Below are 18,123 nucleotides of genomic sequence, written 5' to 3' on the forward strand. Positions count from 1 at the left end.
CATAGCCATAGTGAGATTGTAAAGATCCTTAACTTTCCACATCCGTAAAAATTATTTGAGTGTTGAAAGTAATTGCCCCACCTAATGACAGAGCAGAGGTCATGGCATGGCCCGAGTCCATATTAGGCCACATCAAATTCATTTACGTAAGGGTAATTTTGGATAACATTCCAATCTTCTATTAAGTGTTAATGTATAATTTCTTCACCGATCGCTCAGGAGATGGAAGAGGCATTGATCCAAGTCATCCAACAAAAGAGGGTAAGTACTCAACAACCATACAAATAACCAAATGATGGATGGACAATATATAATAGCCAATGGCTCCTCTTGAATTGGTGAATCGTTCGCACAGAGTTCTCATTACTAAGCTGTCTTTTGAGAGAAGTTTTCCATTCCACCAGGGATCCAACCTTTCATATCATTGCATAAAACAGATTCAAGAGCAATATTAGTACATTATGATGGCAATGGGTGCCCTCAATAAGGATGTCAAGCATAGTTGGGTACTTGAACTGGACACAACGTCTTGAGAATCCAGAATTGAAAAATGTTTATTAACAGGACTGTCACAACAGATACAAGAGAAGAAACTCTACTCCCCAGTTCTAAGCCCCCCCTAGTAGACAGAACAAGAACAAGCACAAGCACACAGTAGAGCAAATTCTTCTGAGATTAAAATATACCATCAAACAATCGTGTTCTCTAAGTATCATCTCTGCAACACAATTGAAGGGCATTTATGCTGCCTTTATTGGCCATGTAATTTGACCTGACATGATTATTCCCACAATCACTCCAAACAATCCAAGTGCACTACCAAAGATCTCAATCACCAGAATCTTCACAAAAAGTGATGAGTTTTGGGCATCAGACAATGCACAGCTACTACCAATTATTCCTACACAGATCCTGTTGGCAGAAGTTTGAAAAAAGAAAAGAAAATTATAATAAATTAATATTACAATGTCTTTAAAAAAGATGGAAATTAGAAAAGGTGAACGAAGATAAGTCACATACCCACAGACTAGGTTTGCAAAACCAACAATGATACCCGAGGCAAATATTGCATATCCAGCCCGAAGCGAGTCTGGTGCATACATCAAGGATGCTGGCACACTCTCTAGCTTTGTTTGTAAGATGATTGCCACAATAACTCCATATATTGCAACAGCCTCACAGAAGATTACACTGAAAAACAAAGAACATCAAGACAATCTCAAGCCCTAAGTGTGATGGTCTTTCCAAAATCCTTGTCAACGAAGCAAAAATTTTCAACCTAAGGGAAGATGATATCCAAGTTATCAGAGAGTGGAAAGAAATGTGATCACAGATTTTTCATGTATATATATGACCGTGTACAATTGCTTGCATGCAAGTTTCAACTCAATGGGTACGTACTAGCCTAATTTCACTAAGCTAATTACGGTGGATAACCCAAATTTAATGCTTGGAACACATCATACACTTTTCATCTGCGGGTATATATTTGCATGGAGATAATAAGTAATGGAAAATCCTCTAGTGAGGAGCAAGGTTTAAAAAGGTGCACAGATGCAATCTAGATAATTGGAGTCCTCTCGGGAGGCTGTACTATGTATGACTTTAAGAGATAATTGAAGTCCTCTCAGAAGGCTGCACCATGCAGACTTTAAGAATCTAGTTAAATAATTGTCAAAGCTTTTATCAGTTTCATTTCTAGAAGAGGAAAATGATGCTATTTGTCTCAGATTAAACATTCAGAAAACATATGAAGTTGCCAGGTCCCTTACAAACCTTTTCGTCATACTAGCAGTTTAGCAGCACTTACTGTGAACTGAAGCAATCATTTGAATAAAAAGAATGACTAAAATGACTGAATAATGATAATTCATAAGGCATATGTAGAGACTATTGTTGAGTCCATAAACCATATGATTATCTTCTCATCCTGAATCAAACCCAGCTATGAATAAACAAAACCTCTGTAAGTCTCACCACAGTCCCAAAGCAAATTGTCTACGGACAGGGAGCAGTTATCACTTACTTTCATAACATACAATATAATACATAATAAAGGAGTAAGCCATGACCTTGTGTCTCCTTTAAAGCACATTGCAAGTGTCAACTTTTCTCAAGCACAACCATGGATTTTATGGAAGCAGGAACTTCCACCCAACTTTAAAGGTGAATGAATGAGGTGATAGGAATAATTTTGAGGGACAAGGAAAATGGCCTATAAAAGAAAAGATCATTGGGTTCCATTGACCATGGTGTAGCATCAAACAATCTTGGAAGATGAAGACATCCCCCATATGGGAGGACAATGAGTTGGCTTTCAGAATCTCAAAACTACTCAATCCTCTGTGCAAGTCAATGTCCATTGTGACCATTGTCCAATTAAAAATCAATCACATATGTATTCTGGGAACCTAAGACTCCAATGGGGTGTTTTATCCCACAGAAGATACTCCAAAATCTAACCATTTTAGATCCTCCAAAATCAAACCATTTTCTTTCCCATCATCATACCAGATGTACAAGAAAACAGAGAAGAGTCTTATGCTCCCACATAGACGGTTGAGAGGAACATGGTCAGACAATTTGGAGTGAGATCCAAAGCTTTACATGGAATGTTTATCTTCATGCCAAAGGATTTCCGGTTCCCCTAGCCCTTTGGGACCTCCACAACCACTTGGCCCTACTCTTTCGGGGTCAGACCTAGTTCCAGATTGCAAGTCCTCGGCTTTGGAACCACAGAAAGCCTCCAAGTGGATGAGATGATCCTTTTGGTGTTCCTGGGCTGCCCACAAAGGATTTTGTCAATGCTGAGAAGGAATATGAGCTTTTTTGAAACTGTAAAGGAATAAGTCAATAGTATGACCATTAACTACTATTTCACAGTAGCTTTTAATGGTCCAATGATAAAGGATGGGAATGCATCGAATTGGGTAGCCAAACCTTCAGTGAAAACCTTTGAGGGGTATCTACTTGAACTTCTAAGGGCTGAGAATCAATAGAAAAAAATTATTGGAAGATCAAAGTCTAGAATACTACGTTGATTCTCATACCCAGTAGATCTTGTTTCCCTTATGTAAACCAAAATTTTCAACTTAAGATGCATTCTAGCATGGTAGAAGAGACAACTAATCCCACTCCAAAAGGATGTAAAAGGTGTTGCATATTGAGAATCTGAAGTTTGAGGGTGTGGCGACTAGTGTGAGATCTGTGGGAGGTCAAGGCAAAGAATTCCCAATTACAATTGGTTTACATCAGGATCAACCTTAAGCCCTTAAATTTTGCACTTATTATGGATGAGCTAACCAAGAGCATTCAAGACAAGGTCTTGTGGTGTATGTTCTTCGCTGATGATATCATCTTGGGTATGAGACAATGACAAAGATTAACGCTATGTTAAAGCTATGGAGATCAACCTTGGAAACAAGGGGCTTTTGATTAGTAAAACGTAGACAGAGTATATGATGAGTAATTTTAGTCACACTATAATGGATAATGACATGGTGAAAATTGAGGAAAGAGAGATACTGCAAAGTGACTCTTAGATATCTGGGATCAATTATAAATAAAAATGGTGGCATAGATGATAATGATCACAGAGAATTAAAGTGGGATAGATGAAGTGGAGAGGTGCGACCAGAGTGCTGTGTGACCGACGTATCCTATTAAATCTCAAAGGAAAGTTCTATAGGACTGTTATACGGCGGGCTCTAATGTATGGGACAATGAATGTATTAAAGCTGATTTGGGAGTTGCCCCAATCAATAACAAGCTCCGAGAAAGTCTTTTGAGGTGGTATAAACGCCCTAGTAAGGAGTGATATGATTACAATTAAAGGAGCTATGAGGAGTAGGGGTAGGCCTAAAATGACCATAGGAGAAGTTGTTAGGAATGGCATGCACAGTTTATGTCTTGTACCAAGTATGACCTCAAATAGAACCTATTGGAGAGCAAGGATCCATGTAGCTGATCCCAATTAGCTGAGATTCTCCCGACTTGCTGGGTTGTGCCTCTTTCCCCTAATATAAGGTATTGAGAGATCAATAAACCCCAATGATGGTCCCCAAAGCTCCAAATAAACAAAGCACAATAGGTAAAGAAACCTGAAATCAGATCTGGAACAAACCCCAAAATAGGGCACAACCAGGGCTGCCTACGGCTGGCTGTAAAAGGATCTGATGGAGCCCAAAGTGGGATCGAAGGTGCCACTAGGATGCTGAATAAAACCCCCATAGGGTTCCTTAATCAGGTCACAGAAGAGCGAGATCCACAGGTTCTTGATTTCAAGACTTAAATAAGGAAACTGAGGTTGGTCTTCAAGAACAGCAGCCAGACATCTCCAATGAACACCAAACAAGGATCGAGAGGGATCCTTGAGGGATTGAACGAAACCCTAAAATATCTCTGAAAGTTGCTGGATGGTTAGGGAGATCTGCTCCTTCTTGGTTTCATGTCCATAAATAAGGAAACTACGAGAAGGACCTAGAAGACAAACCAGCACTCCGATGGAGCTCCAATGCTGGTCGATCCTCTCTCATAGGGTTACAAACAAAACCCCAAAAAGGCTTTCTGGTTAGGCTTCAGACTTAGGAGATATGGCCACTTGATGGAGCTTCAAAACCCTAACTGTTCCTGCCGCAATGGATTCTGTCCAGGGGTTTTCCTTCATTGTTTCGTCAATCAGATTGGTTGTGTCATGTAACATCTTAACAGCCCTCAATTGTGTAACTAAAATAACATAAAAAGAAACAAGGAAAAAGAGGAATCAATGGAGGGTTGGAAGGGGAAAACAAATGATTGGGTTGGGTATCTCACCCCTCTAATTTAGGCATCTCAACCTCTCAAATAACAGCTTTCTCAGCCAAAGAGTTAACACGCAAATTTATTAAATTCATCTTGTCTTTTCATTCAATCGATGACCACTTTATAGGCTTTAAATTTAATTACAAAGTTGAGTGCTAAAAAAGGAAACTCCTAACAACTTAGAAACTAACTAGGAAACTAATTAACTACTTTGTCTAACAAGAGATAAATAAAAGGAAACTAACAAACAAAATAATTTGTTAACAAAACAAAAAGGAAACTAACTAACCCTAAACTACTCGCATAATTCGATGGCACCTAGACACCTTCCTTTGAGGCTTCTTTCTTCAACAATGAGGGACAACTGGAGGATCTCCTAGAAGCTTCCTTTGAAGACAAAATTAGAAACAGCTTGCTGAGATTGACGGGGCCATAGAAGGGCCAGATCAGCATGCCATCTGGCCTGGTTTGTTGGGTTGAACCAGGGCCAGATGTAGGGCAGAGCTAGACCATGATCGGGTCAGCTCGAGCCCTCCTCATGGCAGCCCTATCTACATCCTCCTTACTTCCATCTTTCAGCTTCCATCTTTCATTTGTCATTGTTCATTTTTTTGCCTTTTCACTTCTCATCTCATTTCCTTTCCCTCTTTTCTCATCTATTCATCTCCCTTTTCTGTTTGGACCTCAGTTTTCACTACTTTGTTTTGTTTGGATTCATGTCATTAAGTTGGAATAAGGCTAAGTTTGCTGCTGTTGTTTGAATTTTAGCAGTGCTCCATCTTTTTAACAGTTCTATTTCTCTCCCTGTTCTTTTTCAGACTTGTCAAAAATATTATTATATTAATTGGAATATAAGACCCCACTAAGCCATCATACAAGTACAACTATACATTATCTTCTTGTCAGATACCTGAAAATTATTATCTTATAAAAGAAGCTAAGAAGTATGTAATTACATTGTACAAAACCCCGCTGACTCTTCTCCATATTCTTCACCTTGCGGGACCCAAAATATTATCAGTTATTTCAACTGGCTGCCATGCAGACCCAAATTGGTTCCCAGATCCTGTTTCTCACACCTGGCAGACCTACAGATTGATACTGGGGCTACATCTAAGATTACATTTCTCTCTTCTTCCCCAAGTTTTCAAGTTTATTATTTCAACAACTTTTGCAAAGAATGCATGTGTTCGGTGCAACATTCACCCAAAAGAAGTTCCACCTTGATTGCATGTCTGTTCTAATAAAATATTTAAATAGAAAATAAAATTAAGGCAAGAGAATCCCTAATTATAAGATAATTAACCATATAAATAAGATCCCACCCAGAAACCGACATACCAGAATCAGAGACACTCCATATAGACCTAGTTGAAACTGTAAGGCATCATTATTCAGTAGAGATGAGAAAAAATATCTCATTGATATAGTTCCTTAAGAACCCCAATGCTACAAACATCTATCACTTCATCAAACCCATAATTTTAATTAGCCAAAGACCTTCAAATCAAGGAAGATTTCCATTAAACCCCAAGGGGTAGCCAAGTTGGCAAGGGAGCTTTGCCTGAGGAAGCGTGTGGTTGTGCGTTCGAATCCTTTTACTTCCTTGGGGCCACCCACACGGGGAGTGTTTAATGCTCTTCACTGCTTTCGGTGAAAGTTGAATGGTTCTTATTCAACCCTGGTCCATGCAGTTGTGGGGTCAGTATGGGCTAGTCAGGCCGAAGGCCTAAATACCCATTGTTAGCCAGAAAAAAAAACACAGAAGTATTCCATAAGTCTGTACAAACTTCTTTGTAATCCTCCTCAGTCATGTCATCCTTGCCATTGATACAAGACACAAAACAGACCAGTCTGTTCCATATGACAACAGATCTTGTTTCCATCAGTTGGTGTGAAAATTTCATTAATTTCATCACAAAATATATCAGCCATCTAGTAATTTTAAAAGAAAAATAAAACTAGACCTAACCTTTTAACATGATAAGCCGATAAGTTTTTGATCCCTTTTATGAACCTTGTTGTAAAAAGTGCATCCCAGTTAGGGTGCAAGTTTGGCCTGGGTTTGAGGCTTCGGGCTGAGCCCGGCCCGGCCCAGCCCAGCCCAGCCCTGCCCTGTTTTAAGTTATATTGTAAATTGTAAAATGTATATTGAAATAATATATATATATATATATCGAGGAGATGGAGCACATGTTGTCTCCTCTGTTTAGCATCCATAGCCGAACCCTAATGGCAGGCGACCTCAATCACCCTCTCGTCTCTTCTTTCTTCCATCAACCTCCTCACTAAACCCTAACAACCATGGCCACTGAATCTTCACCTCCTCCTTCTATCCCTCCAATCACAAGTCACAAGCCAAGCCTAGCCACGACAATATCTTTCCATATTTTCCCAAAACCAAGCCCATATGCCAGTGGTGGATTGAGGTTCAGGTAGGCAGTGAGGAGTTGCAGACGACTGATATCTGAGAACCCCTATGTGGAAGCCCTGATGGATCATGTCCAAGCAGGTAGTGAGATTGAAACTCGAAACCATTGAATCGCTTTGTGCGCTGGCCGTAGATCTACTTCAAATCTAAAAGATTCCCAAATTTCTTCTGCCATTTCTAGTATCTGTACTAAGTATTCATTTTTGGTGTAATCCAACTCCATTAAGTGTTCGTTTTTATATGTATGCTGTTTTGATCAGCCTATGAAGAAAAGATATTGGGTTAGGTTATATTTGTTTATCTCTCTTGCATTGATTTTTCTAGTTTGGCTTCAACTTGTTGCCGCTTTTTTTTTTTTTTTTTTTTTGAGTGGAACATTTTCCCTGAAATGGTCAAAAACTAGGGTTTTAACCTAGAAATTCATTGGAGATGTTTAGCAAGCAGGGGAAGGCCAAAGACTGCAGCATTCTGGAACTGATTCCGTTTTTGAAGACGGCATTCAGACCAACAGATTTTGGGGAGGTCGAGCAGAAGTTGATTATGGGAGAACAAAAGTTGAAGATAGATAAGAAAGCTTTAGAGGACAAGATGAAACATGCAGTGAAAAGTGAGGTTGAACTAGGAGAAGAGTTGAAGGCTCATTGAACTAGGTGTAGGGAGTTGGAAGAGACAAGCAGAAATGCTACCCGTTCCCATGGTCAGGGCCAATCAGGATAGGCCTAGCCCAGCCCTAACTCGGGGTCAAGGTTGGATTTTTCAGGCACCGAGTCAGGGCATGGCCTGGGCCCAGCAAAGAGGACTCAGAGAGATGGGCTGGGGTTTTCAAAAGCCAGGCCCAATCCGACCTTGTTGCAGCTCTAGTCCTAGTGCACGAGGTTCCCATTGGTGCAAGGTCTGAGAGTGGTAAATGTACGCAGCCTTACCCCCGCTTCGTGGAGAGGCTCTTTATATGTTTCGAACCCTCAACCTGATGGTTGCAAGGGCACAACTTAACCATAGTGGCAAGGTTTTTGCTAACCATTTATATTAAGCTATATTCCTTTTTATTCCTTAAAAAATTGAGGATAAATCTTACTAAGAATTTTTTTCAATCCAATCTAAAATGATTAAATAGAATTTTAAAACATTTTGTTATGTTTGCCTCGAATTTTTTACCTGTTTTGAAAAATGACCCACTCCGACATATTTTGGTGGCAACCCAAATGGGATTTTTTTTCTAAGATCTATGATGGTAGTAGAGGGTTTGAGATCTAATATCTGTACGATATGTCCCAACCGACCACTACCCGATGGAGCGATCCAACTTGGAGGAGTATATATATGTACTATCATCTTGTTGAGCAAGTATAGTAAGATTTGGGAGTTTTTCATGTTAGGGTTTTTGGGTGAGATTTCTTGCCGTGCTTTGGGTGCTCTTGAGCGATCTCCATTGTAACCTCTTTTCTATATAGTGAATCATCTTCTTCTTCGCCTGAGGATGTAGTATAACGCATCGGTGTGTGAACCTCGTTAAATTTGTGTGTGTAAATCTGTGTGTGAATCTGCCTTTATTTTCTTTGTATGTGTTGGTGTTTGTTCTAACACATTAACTATGAGTTTGAAATGAACTTTTAGATGTATACAACACAAAAAGTGCAAGATTCATCAACAGGTTTTCACAGATTTAGGGACAAGTGGATGAATGAAGTACAAAGATGAGCATTTAAGAACTTTACACTAGCTAAAAAAAATATTATATGCATCATATCATACTATCATACTATTATATAAATGTATGAAATGCATTTTTTTTTTTTTTATATTTTTTCACTGGACAAAAGTAATCTCTCTCTCTCTCACACACACACACACACGATTCTCTCCCAGATCTCTTCCTAATCTCTATCTTAGGAAATCTTCAATTACCAGTTCAAGGCTTAGTTTATGGGCCAGGTTATGGTTGGGCTTTAATTTTTGGATTTATCATTGTAATGGGATGAAATATAAAGCCCAAAAGTGCGGTTGTGAAGGGGTGCATTAGTGGACCCATTACACACAAGCCACTCAGATCCATCAAATCTGATTGATCTGAGTCACCCCATCTTTATCATATGACTACCATAAAATCTCTCTAATTCCGAAATTTATTTTTAAGGATGACAAAAGTAATATGATTGTGTCAAGAAGCCCTCTACATATTACGTTTCCTAAATCTCTCATCGGAAAAAAGCACGAACTCTCCCCCTCTGTGCTGCACCCTTAATCCTTTGAGTACTCTATACAATTTTTGGTCTCTCCTCCCCACCCCACCCCCCTTCTATCTGCTTAATTTTCTTTTCCTTTTGAAATGTGATCTATTAGGGTGTTCAACAGCCAAGAAAAACACTAATATGATCTCTCTCTCCCACAGCTTACTTTGGTCTACGATCCAAAGAAGAAGATAGAAGGGGAAGAACAACTACAATCATATGTCATGTAAGCTTATCACCCACAAAGTAACCTCTAAAGAGAAAGGAGTTAATTTTCTTCTCAGCACCAGGATGATGTAATTACTCATATAATCATGGTATCATGACTATTATCTATTTCCCATGGACAATATCCAAGAAACCTTGCATCCCTTTCTCTTCTTTTTGTTTGTTTGAGAGTAGGTCAATTTTGCTTTCTCTACTTCTAATAGTAGTTTTGTTTCTAACTTTCTATAGAGAATTATAATGCCTTCTTATTCTATTATTCTATGTTGTTTCCCTTTGAGTTCCACTTATTGTATATGTAATAGATCTTTGAAAAGAAATCAGCCTAGTAAAGTATGGGCTTGATTGTTATGCTCATGAGAATCGTGACACGTTAGCAATAGAAGTTGGACAAAAGAGGGAAAATTAATCCAGTGTGAAAGTTATGTAGGTGGTGTATCGCTTTCTTAGTTCTAAGACAACCAACTTCACTCTCATTTCCTTGCACCCAAAAGGACTCCACTACCAACAAAATGAAGAATAGTTTGCAACTGCATTTTATTAGCACTCAAAAATTCAACTGCAACTATAGATCCCTTATTTATATGATCTTTGAAGATTTCAGTAACTGAAGTGAAACTGATGGCATCCTTTTGCAGCCATAGATCCTTGTAACGGCTGCCGCAATTCATTCAATCAGCTCTGATTGGTTGCAGTTAACAATAGATATGAATTGCAAATCATTGTCTTCCTGTAATGGTTAGTTAGTTTGTTTTACCAAAAATTTATGTGTTTATTATGTTAAAACCATGGTTTAAACTATCTCCGATACCGATACGTATCTTAAATTTAGCCAACCGATATGATACACACCGATACGATACATTGAATTTTTAAAATCCTTTTGTATCAATATATATATATATATATATCCTATGATACATACCAATATGCATCAATACACCACCGATACACATCAATACGATACGATATGCACCGATACGACTTTATGGAAAATATAAACTCGAGGTGAAATGTACATTTCAGTATCGGTACGTATCGGTATGTATCGGAGAATATGGGTATGTATCGATCGGTACGTATCGGTGAGTATCGGTATGTACCGATACAATGCTCTACGGTCATATAATGGTCAAGATGGGTAATTTTTCAGAAAAATACGATTTTTTTAGGGGTTTTTGTTCCAAAGTTGCTACCAGCCATATTTCTCTCTAACTAAAGTGGAAATCAAGGTTGGGAACAAGGATTTTACATTTATGGGACAACTACAAACCTTGAATTCTTAGTGCGATACTCTCAATTTAGTGTTTATGCCTAATACATGTTATCAATAGCTTTTTTTAACAAATTCTTTATGCAAAAGTGTTTAAAAAAATGTTTCCTATCCATTTATGTGTGTATCTTTAGCATATCTTAGCGTATCTCCAATACGATACGATACTGATGCAGATCCAGGTTCTAAAAGTCGGAATCGGATCGCTTATGGGCCCACAATTAATAATTAAAACAGTTCTCAAAGAAGTAGGGGCAATTTTGTAATTTCTAGTACAATTTAGGAATCTTTTGAGTGAAATGAGTGATAAGGGTCTTAACAGGAATTAAATCTAAAGGGAAGGATCAATTCTGGAAATAAAGAAAGTAATGGGGTTAAACTTAAATAACAATTGGGAAGAGAAGGAGTATTCTGAAATTACCAAAGATAAAGGAAATATTAGAACACAGGTTTAAGAAAGAAGGGGTTTACTGTAAATATAATTAAGTAGATAACTTAAGAATAAAAGAGAATTCATCTTCTACCTTTAGGTCACGTTAGGGAGTAAAACCCAACGGTAAGGAGAGGCTTCAGATCGATGGAGCTCAGCCTACAGGTCTCGGTTTGGCCTGAGATTTCAGGCGAAGCTTCTTGGGAAAAGGCTCTATTGATCCCACAAGATAAGCACCTGGATTTGCAAGCTGGGAGGCTGCGGAATGACCAGAAGTAGAACCTGGCGGTAGAACAGAGTCGGTCTCAGTTGCATGTATGATAACAGATGGTAAAGGGACTTTTCGGCAGCTGAAATCTGATGATTTGTGTCGCCTAGGGGAGAGCTTCCTGCGATCAAATCCTTGGCCCAAACAGCTGACATATAAAGGAGCTCGAAACACCTCAGTAGGGCAGCAACTGTCGCCCAGAACAGGGGCTGGGAAAGAGAACCAGCTAGAAGAAGAATGAAAGAAGAAAAAGAACAGTAGGAGGAGAAGAACAGAGGGAAAAGAAAAGACAGTCAAGGGAAGGGGAAGAAGAAAACAGTTCAGAAGAGAGAGAAAGGGAAACCAACCATGGCAGCCATCGTTTTCAACCAAAACATAAATTCTCAAATTCATTCAAATCTAAAAACTCAACTTCATCGTTTACATCCAATATAAAGAAAAAATCAAAAATTAATGGCAACTAACTTAAAATGGAAACTAATCTAAAATTAGAAACTAACTAATTTCAAAGAAATTGTTTCTAAAACAAAAGAAAATCAAATCAAAAAGATTTTTTTTTTCCTAAATCCATCGTGCATCTGCATCAGATACCCTCTGACACGTATCTTAATTTTGGCCGACCGATACGACGACCGATACCGATACTTTAATCCTTGGTTAAGACTCTAAATGTCCAAATCTCCATCTTATGCTATATTATATAGCCATATTTCTGATTAATATGTTATAATTAGCTCAAGTCTTGATTTACCCAAAAAAAAAAAAAAATCACAATTCTTGGTTCATAAATTATGTAATAAGGAAGGAACCTAGAGGCTAGAGTAACAACTGAGCTATCTGTTTTGATATGCTTATGGAAGATATTAAAAAGGGCATACCCAGGACATAAGGCACCTGCCACTGCAGGGTCTAGGGCGGGGCAGATATGTATACAGCCTTACCCTGTTTCGTGGAGAGGCTGTTTCCCAAAGGCAAGCTTAGCATTGCGCCGAGGCCCTCCCTCTGCTTATGCCAATATATTGCCACTTCAAAATTATTAGAGTATTATAGGGTGGCAAACTGTGTAGGACACAAGGAGATTTCTTACCTTTAGTTTTGTTTCTATTAACTTTTTACAAAGGGTTGGGAATCAAAAAGTGGTTTCTAATTGTGCATGGTCTCAGAACACACTCTTTTTTTTTTTCTGAAAAGTATCTCAGGTTGAGGAATGTCAACTCTCAAAAACTCACTGAATGTCCCAAGATTAAGGGCTTTGTTTCTAATTGACCCTTTCATGGGAGCTTTTATAAGAAGCATTCCTAATTTCCCCGGTATAAGGATTCCTCAATTTCAAGGCCATGTCTCAATCTTCCCTTCCATGTCAGCCAACTTACACGTGCTGAGGTACTCCTCTCTACTTTTGTTTAACTTGAGTTAGTATTTATCTGCACTTAAACTTACAAAAATATGCATGTGTGTAGTTATACATGCATACGTACATGCAATACATTGTGTATCCATTTGTCCAAATAGACGTGACGTAGATCAAAGCTAAATTATTGATACGACCCTGATTAGGGAAAGGAGCACTGGCATCATTGGTGCTAAAAAGAATTAATGTAGGTTGCACCATATTTACCAATAATTGCTCCCACATCTATTACCCAACATATCAAGGTGATGTATATAGAATTCTTCGTTTAGCAGAAAAAAATTTCCCTACATCAGGTTTCTCACTTTCTATCTCTCTTTCTCATATTATTTGAAATTTAAAAAATAATGTTTAATAGCTATCTTAAATTATTTATAGCTTGAACCAATATCATATATGATTGAAATGTATTTAGTTTGTTCCATACACTCTCTCTGACACATAACAAATGCCTACACTTGCATTTGCATATGCAGTTTTCTAGGCATATTCCCTCACACAAGCGACCGCTAATACAAAAGCAGAAAATAAGTGAAAAAATAGTCTTCACAAACTAAATTGAAAGAAAAAGGTCCTCTGAAGAACAATATTTCTATTCTTAGAACGAACGAAGCTGAATGTATCCAGTCATAAACCCAAAATCCGAGAGATCATATAAACCATGAGGCCAGCATTCAGTGAGGGGAGGTACTCTTAAGGGTGAGATTGGTGTCAGAGGCTGTTAGAGGCTACTCATCCCGATAGAAGCTGTGTTTCAAGTGTTAGGTTGATTTTAATCCGCTGTTAAAAAAACATAAAGTCAAATGAGGGGAGTGCTTCTTGAAGCAAAATCCTATATTCACACCAAATTTGACACTGATGACAAAGGAAAGTGATGGGTTTTCAGCTCATTCCCTGCTCTTATGCTAGATTCATGATCAGACCAGTAACGCATATTAAAACTCAGATTGTTCAAACCAAACTTATCCCAGAAAGTTTCTGTATTCATCAAACAGATGGACCTTATAGCCCTCAAATACATATAATATGGGAAAACTGCAAGAACCAACTACGGAAACCTATTCCCGACCTGACCAAAGATTGCATCATCAGGTAAAATGAATTTCTTCAGTTAGAAGCATTTATAGGCTAAAGAATAGACACATAAATCACCAAAACCAATCTAATTCAGAGAAACTAAAGCCAAAAAAAAAAAATTCTTCTCTTGTTCATTCTAAATACTAATGTAACAGCTTACCTAATAAGATTCTTCGAAGTAATACGCGGAGCTTTAATTGCAGCACCAATCAAACTACTCCCCGTAATATAAATTCCCCTATAGAAGTAGAGCCAAGAAAAAGGTCTCTAAAAACTTGAATCAAATCCGGCGGAATCACAGTAAAATCTGGGAAGAAAAAGGAATTATTGGGAGAAAATAGAAGAGATGGGATGATTACCAAGCAGCACCCAGTACGGAGACACCGATGGCAATCGCAATTCCAACGGCCGCGAAGGTGTAAGGTGAGATCTGCATCAATGCCCGAGTCCATGAACTTGATGCTCCCGCCATCACCGAACCAGAAATCAATTCGATTAAGGGGAGAAATTTTCTCTTCTTTCCTCCTGTTCAACAATTCAACTTAGGTTTTCCACTTTACCCGATTGAATTGTGTGTGTGTGTGTGTGTGTGAGAGAGAGAGAGAGAGAGAGAGAGAGAGAGAGAGAGAGAGACCAGAGGTGAACAAACTGTAGAATCTTGATTAAACTCTCGAATTGAAAATGGAGAGAGAGAGAGAGAGAGAGAGGCAATCGGACCTGGACGAGGACGGGCCGACAACCGTTCGACTAATCGACTTCAAAAAGATGGGTAGATCGGGATTCACCGGTTCAGGTTGCATTGGAATTTATAAAAACATTAAAATTGCACTTTGTCCCCCTCCAGATTTTCTACAATTACATATATACATTTTTTTTTAATCAAATAGAAGATTGTTACATATTTACATTTGATATACCTGTTTTACAGACACCTGTTGGAGCAACTATTGACATTGACATGCCTTCCCGGAGACTTATTCTGCCATTCGACTGGGAATGAATCTGGTTAGATTATGAACTTTTATGGGTCATCTATGATACAATGGATAAACTTGATTTTTATGTTATTATCTCCTATTTTTATATGGAACGAAATCTCCGTAGATATACGTCCAAATCTCGATCTTATGGTTAGATTTGGAATGTCATCTATTTTGATGTTCGCTCTAAACTTGCTTTCCTTAAGCAGAAGCCAGTTAGAAAGGATCTGGATCCTCTCCATAGAGGCCTATCTATGCGACATGTGGAGGAAGCAAATCCGATGAAGGAAAAAAAAGTTCCAATTTCTTTACCTAGTTAACCCCACTCATTCCAAACCCGACACCTCACATGGATCAAACCCATCTAACAATCTTACCTCCCTTTTGCCTTCCCTGCCGCGGCTGATATCCCATGGCATATTGACCTTAGCCTCATCGGTACGATGAAAGTCATCGCATTTGGCCCAAAGTTTGTGAAGAAAATGGTGAATGACTAAAACACCACAAACCCAATGTGGCTATAGTGATGCCAATGACTGTATGGAATGGCCAGAGCAAACATAAACCCCGTCTTCATGAAGAACCCCATCAATTGGATCCATAACCTCTCTATGATGTCGATGAACGCCACCGTGAACCAATACCCAGGAACAATACTGCAAAGTGCTATCAACGTCAAAGCCCTGACTATCATTGCATCAGGAATCCACCTTATTTGAGAAGTTGTCCAAATGAGTTGGAGGGTTCTATCGCCATCCTCTCCACCTTCTATTATTTCGATTCTAGTACCATGTCTACATTCATAATATTTCAGATTTAATGAGATCTATGAAAACTGCATGAAGATTGATATTTCTTCATTTAGATATTGACTTGATTTAGTTTCCATTGATGCTAAGTCTTCTTGTGGTTAGGTATATGTTTTTTTGCCCAAGGAATTTCAGATAACAAGATCATTGAATAAACTGAAAGAATTGAAGAATTTGAAAAACGATTCGATAAAATTGGATTTGGTTGATTCAACAGAGGCTCTGAGGATTCCAATTCTACACTCTAGGTTTGGGTAGAAGGTACGAGGAAGAGAAGCTCCATGGATTTGGTCGATTCCACAAATAGGACAGCGATTCCATTCTAAAGCAAAGACTGGGGAGATTCTAAGTGAGTCAAGTCGATACAGAGTGTGGGTTTGGGTCGAATGCCTGTGTGGGTTTTTTTTTTTTTAGAAAAATCAGAGCTTCAATTCTTGATAATTGGATTTTTTTTTTTTTCATCCACGTGTCACACAAATAGGCCTCTATGGGCACTCTATGGGGGATGGCCTCTATGGAGAGGATCCGGATCCCAATTAGGAACAACCCAAGGAATAGGCCATTATTGTTGTCAGGGGTCTCTCTTCCTCTTTCATAGCTTCCCCGCACCCCCATGATGATTTGTAACCCCCCCCCCTTTAGGCCTCCTTGTTAGTTTCTGTTCCTCCCAACCTCTTCCTTTGTTTATTCTTTTTCCCTGTTTTAATGCATTACTTATTCATCCAAAATATATGTAATTAGAAGAGGGCACTTTCATCGTTGGAGAACGAGACCTCTTTCCTCTTCATAGAACCAGTTTTTTTCCGATAACCTTTCCTTGCCGGAACAACCTTCGACCTAGAGCAGGTCTTTCCTCGTCAGAACAACCTTCTGTGACCTAGATAGGTTGAAGAAACCAAAAACCAAGTCCAGGTGATATGTTTGTTCATTGGTAGGTTGAAGAAAGAAAGAAGGGTATTGTGGGGATTAAGAAATTTTTGGCTCAAGTTAACGAATAACACCTCAAACCAGTGTCATGGTGTTATTTTTGGGTTTAAATGTAAAAAATGAAACTATAGGGGGATGATGTAATTGAGGCAAAGGCGAGGTGTGATGGATATAAATTTCCCTAAAATATATATATATATATATATAATCAAATTTTGAAGAGAGTTAGTAGTGATGTTCTCAATTCTTAAACCCAATGGAGTCGCCGCTCAAATTCTTTTGGTGAATTCGTAGGAAAGGAAAGTGTGCCACATGGATTTATGTTGGTTTTTTGCATAAAATGCAAAGTGGATCAACATCTATCCATTGCCTAAGATATCTTTAGTGTAGATTCCTCAAGTAACTAATTTCCAGAAGAAGATGTTAAATTTTGGATGTAATTGGAGTTTTCAAAAAATGGGCCACCGATGTGAGCAGAGAGATAAGCAAGTACACCTATCTGAAAATCCAATTGGATTAGTAACCAAATGACAGTAAAGGAATTTAGCAGCCAATTTAGTGGTAAATATTCCCTCCTATGAGAGATGACATCACCATTTATTGCAATAAGAGTTTATTGGGATTTGCAAGATTTTATTAACAATAGATAAAGGTGAAAAAGTAGGTAAGATTTTTAGAGTTCCATTTTAATCACCATGTTAACTCTCATTTTGTTAAGGTAAATGAGCTTATCAATAATTGTTTTTGGAATGTTAATCTAGTGCAGGTTGCAGATGCAATTATTCGTATACTGTTAAGCCCATCACCCTTGAATGTTTCTAGTTCTGTCTATTTAGTTAAACGGGAGCATTCTATACTAAAACTGTTGTTGCGCGGTTGCTTCATAATCAATATAGTTTAACTACTAGATAGTCTCCTAGAAAGGTTTGGAATTTTGTGTGGCATTTAAGTCCGGACCGAGTTTTCCTGAGACCACGGTGAATGGGCATCAGTTCATTGTGGCCCATCGGAAGCGTAAATAGAAGGGGGGGATATAAATGGGGAGAGAAGGAGGTCACATCTTGAACGTCTCTTCCTTCACCGAACAGTGAAGGAAAACTTTGTCTTTAAGTATATGGCAAAAAGGTTGCAACACGTATGTATAAATAACTTGCTAGTGCGTTGTTCAATTGTCAAACGTTGATTAATCCCATCACATCTCAACCGTTGAACTGTTTACCTAAATTATCTCTCCCCTCTCTATCCCCAACCCACCTTCTCCGTC

General features: G+C 38.5%; 1 protein-coding gene across 2 annotated transcripts; it reads right to left on the reverse strand.

Annotated features, from left to right (window-relative positions):
- Positions 1–388: 388 nt before the first annotated feature.
- LOC122078793 (V-type proton ATPase subunit c''1) lies at positions 389–15,007 on the reverse strand. 2 transcript variants are annotated; one of them, XM_042644926.1, is made up of 5 exons: positions 14,861–15,007; positions 14,503–14,668; positions 14,304–14,381; positions 1,021–1,191; positions 389–912 (listed from the first exon to the last, which is right to left on the reverse strand). In XM_042644926.1, the coding sequence occupies exons 2-5, from the start codon at positions 14,613–14,615 to the stop codon at positions 741–743; spliced, it is 534 nt and encodes a 177-aa protein (XP_042500860.1). In that variant the 5' UTR covers positions 14,616–14,668; positions 14,861–15,007; the 3' UTR covers positions 389–740. The 2 variants fall into 2 exon arrangements, with proteins under 2 accessions (XP_042500860.1, XP_042500861.1); XM_042644927.1 differs by lacking the exon at positions 14,861–15,007 and adding an exon at positions 14,778–14,844.
- Between the last annotated feature and the right edge of the window lie 3,116 nt (positions 15,008–18,123).

Source organism: Macadamia integrifolia, chromosome 5 (assembly GCF_013358625.1).
Source record: "Macadamia integrifolia cultivar HAES 741 chromosome 5, SCU_Mint_v3, whole genome shotgun sequence".
In the NCBI taxonomy this organism is placed as follows: domain Eukaryota; kingdom Viridiplantae; phylum Streptophyta; class Magnoliopsida; order Proteales; family Proteaceae; genus Macadamia; species Macadamia integrifolia.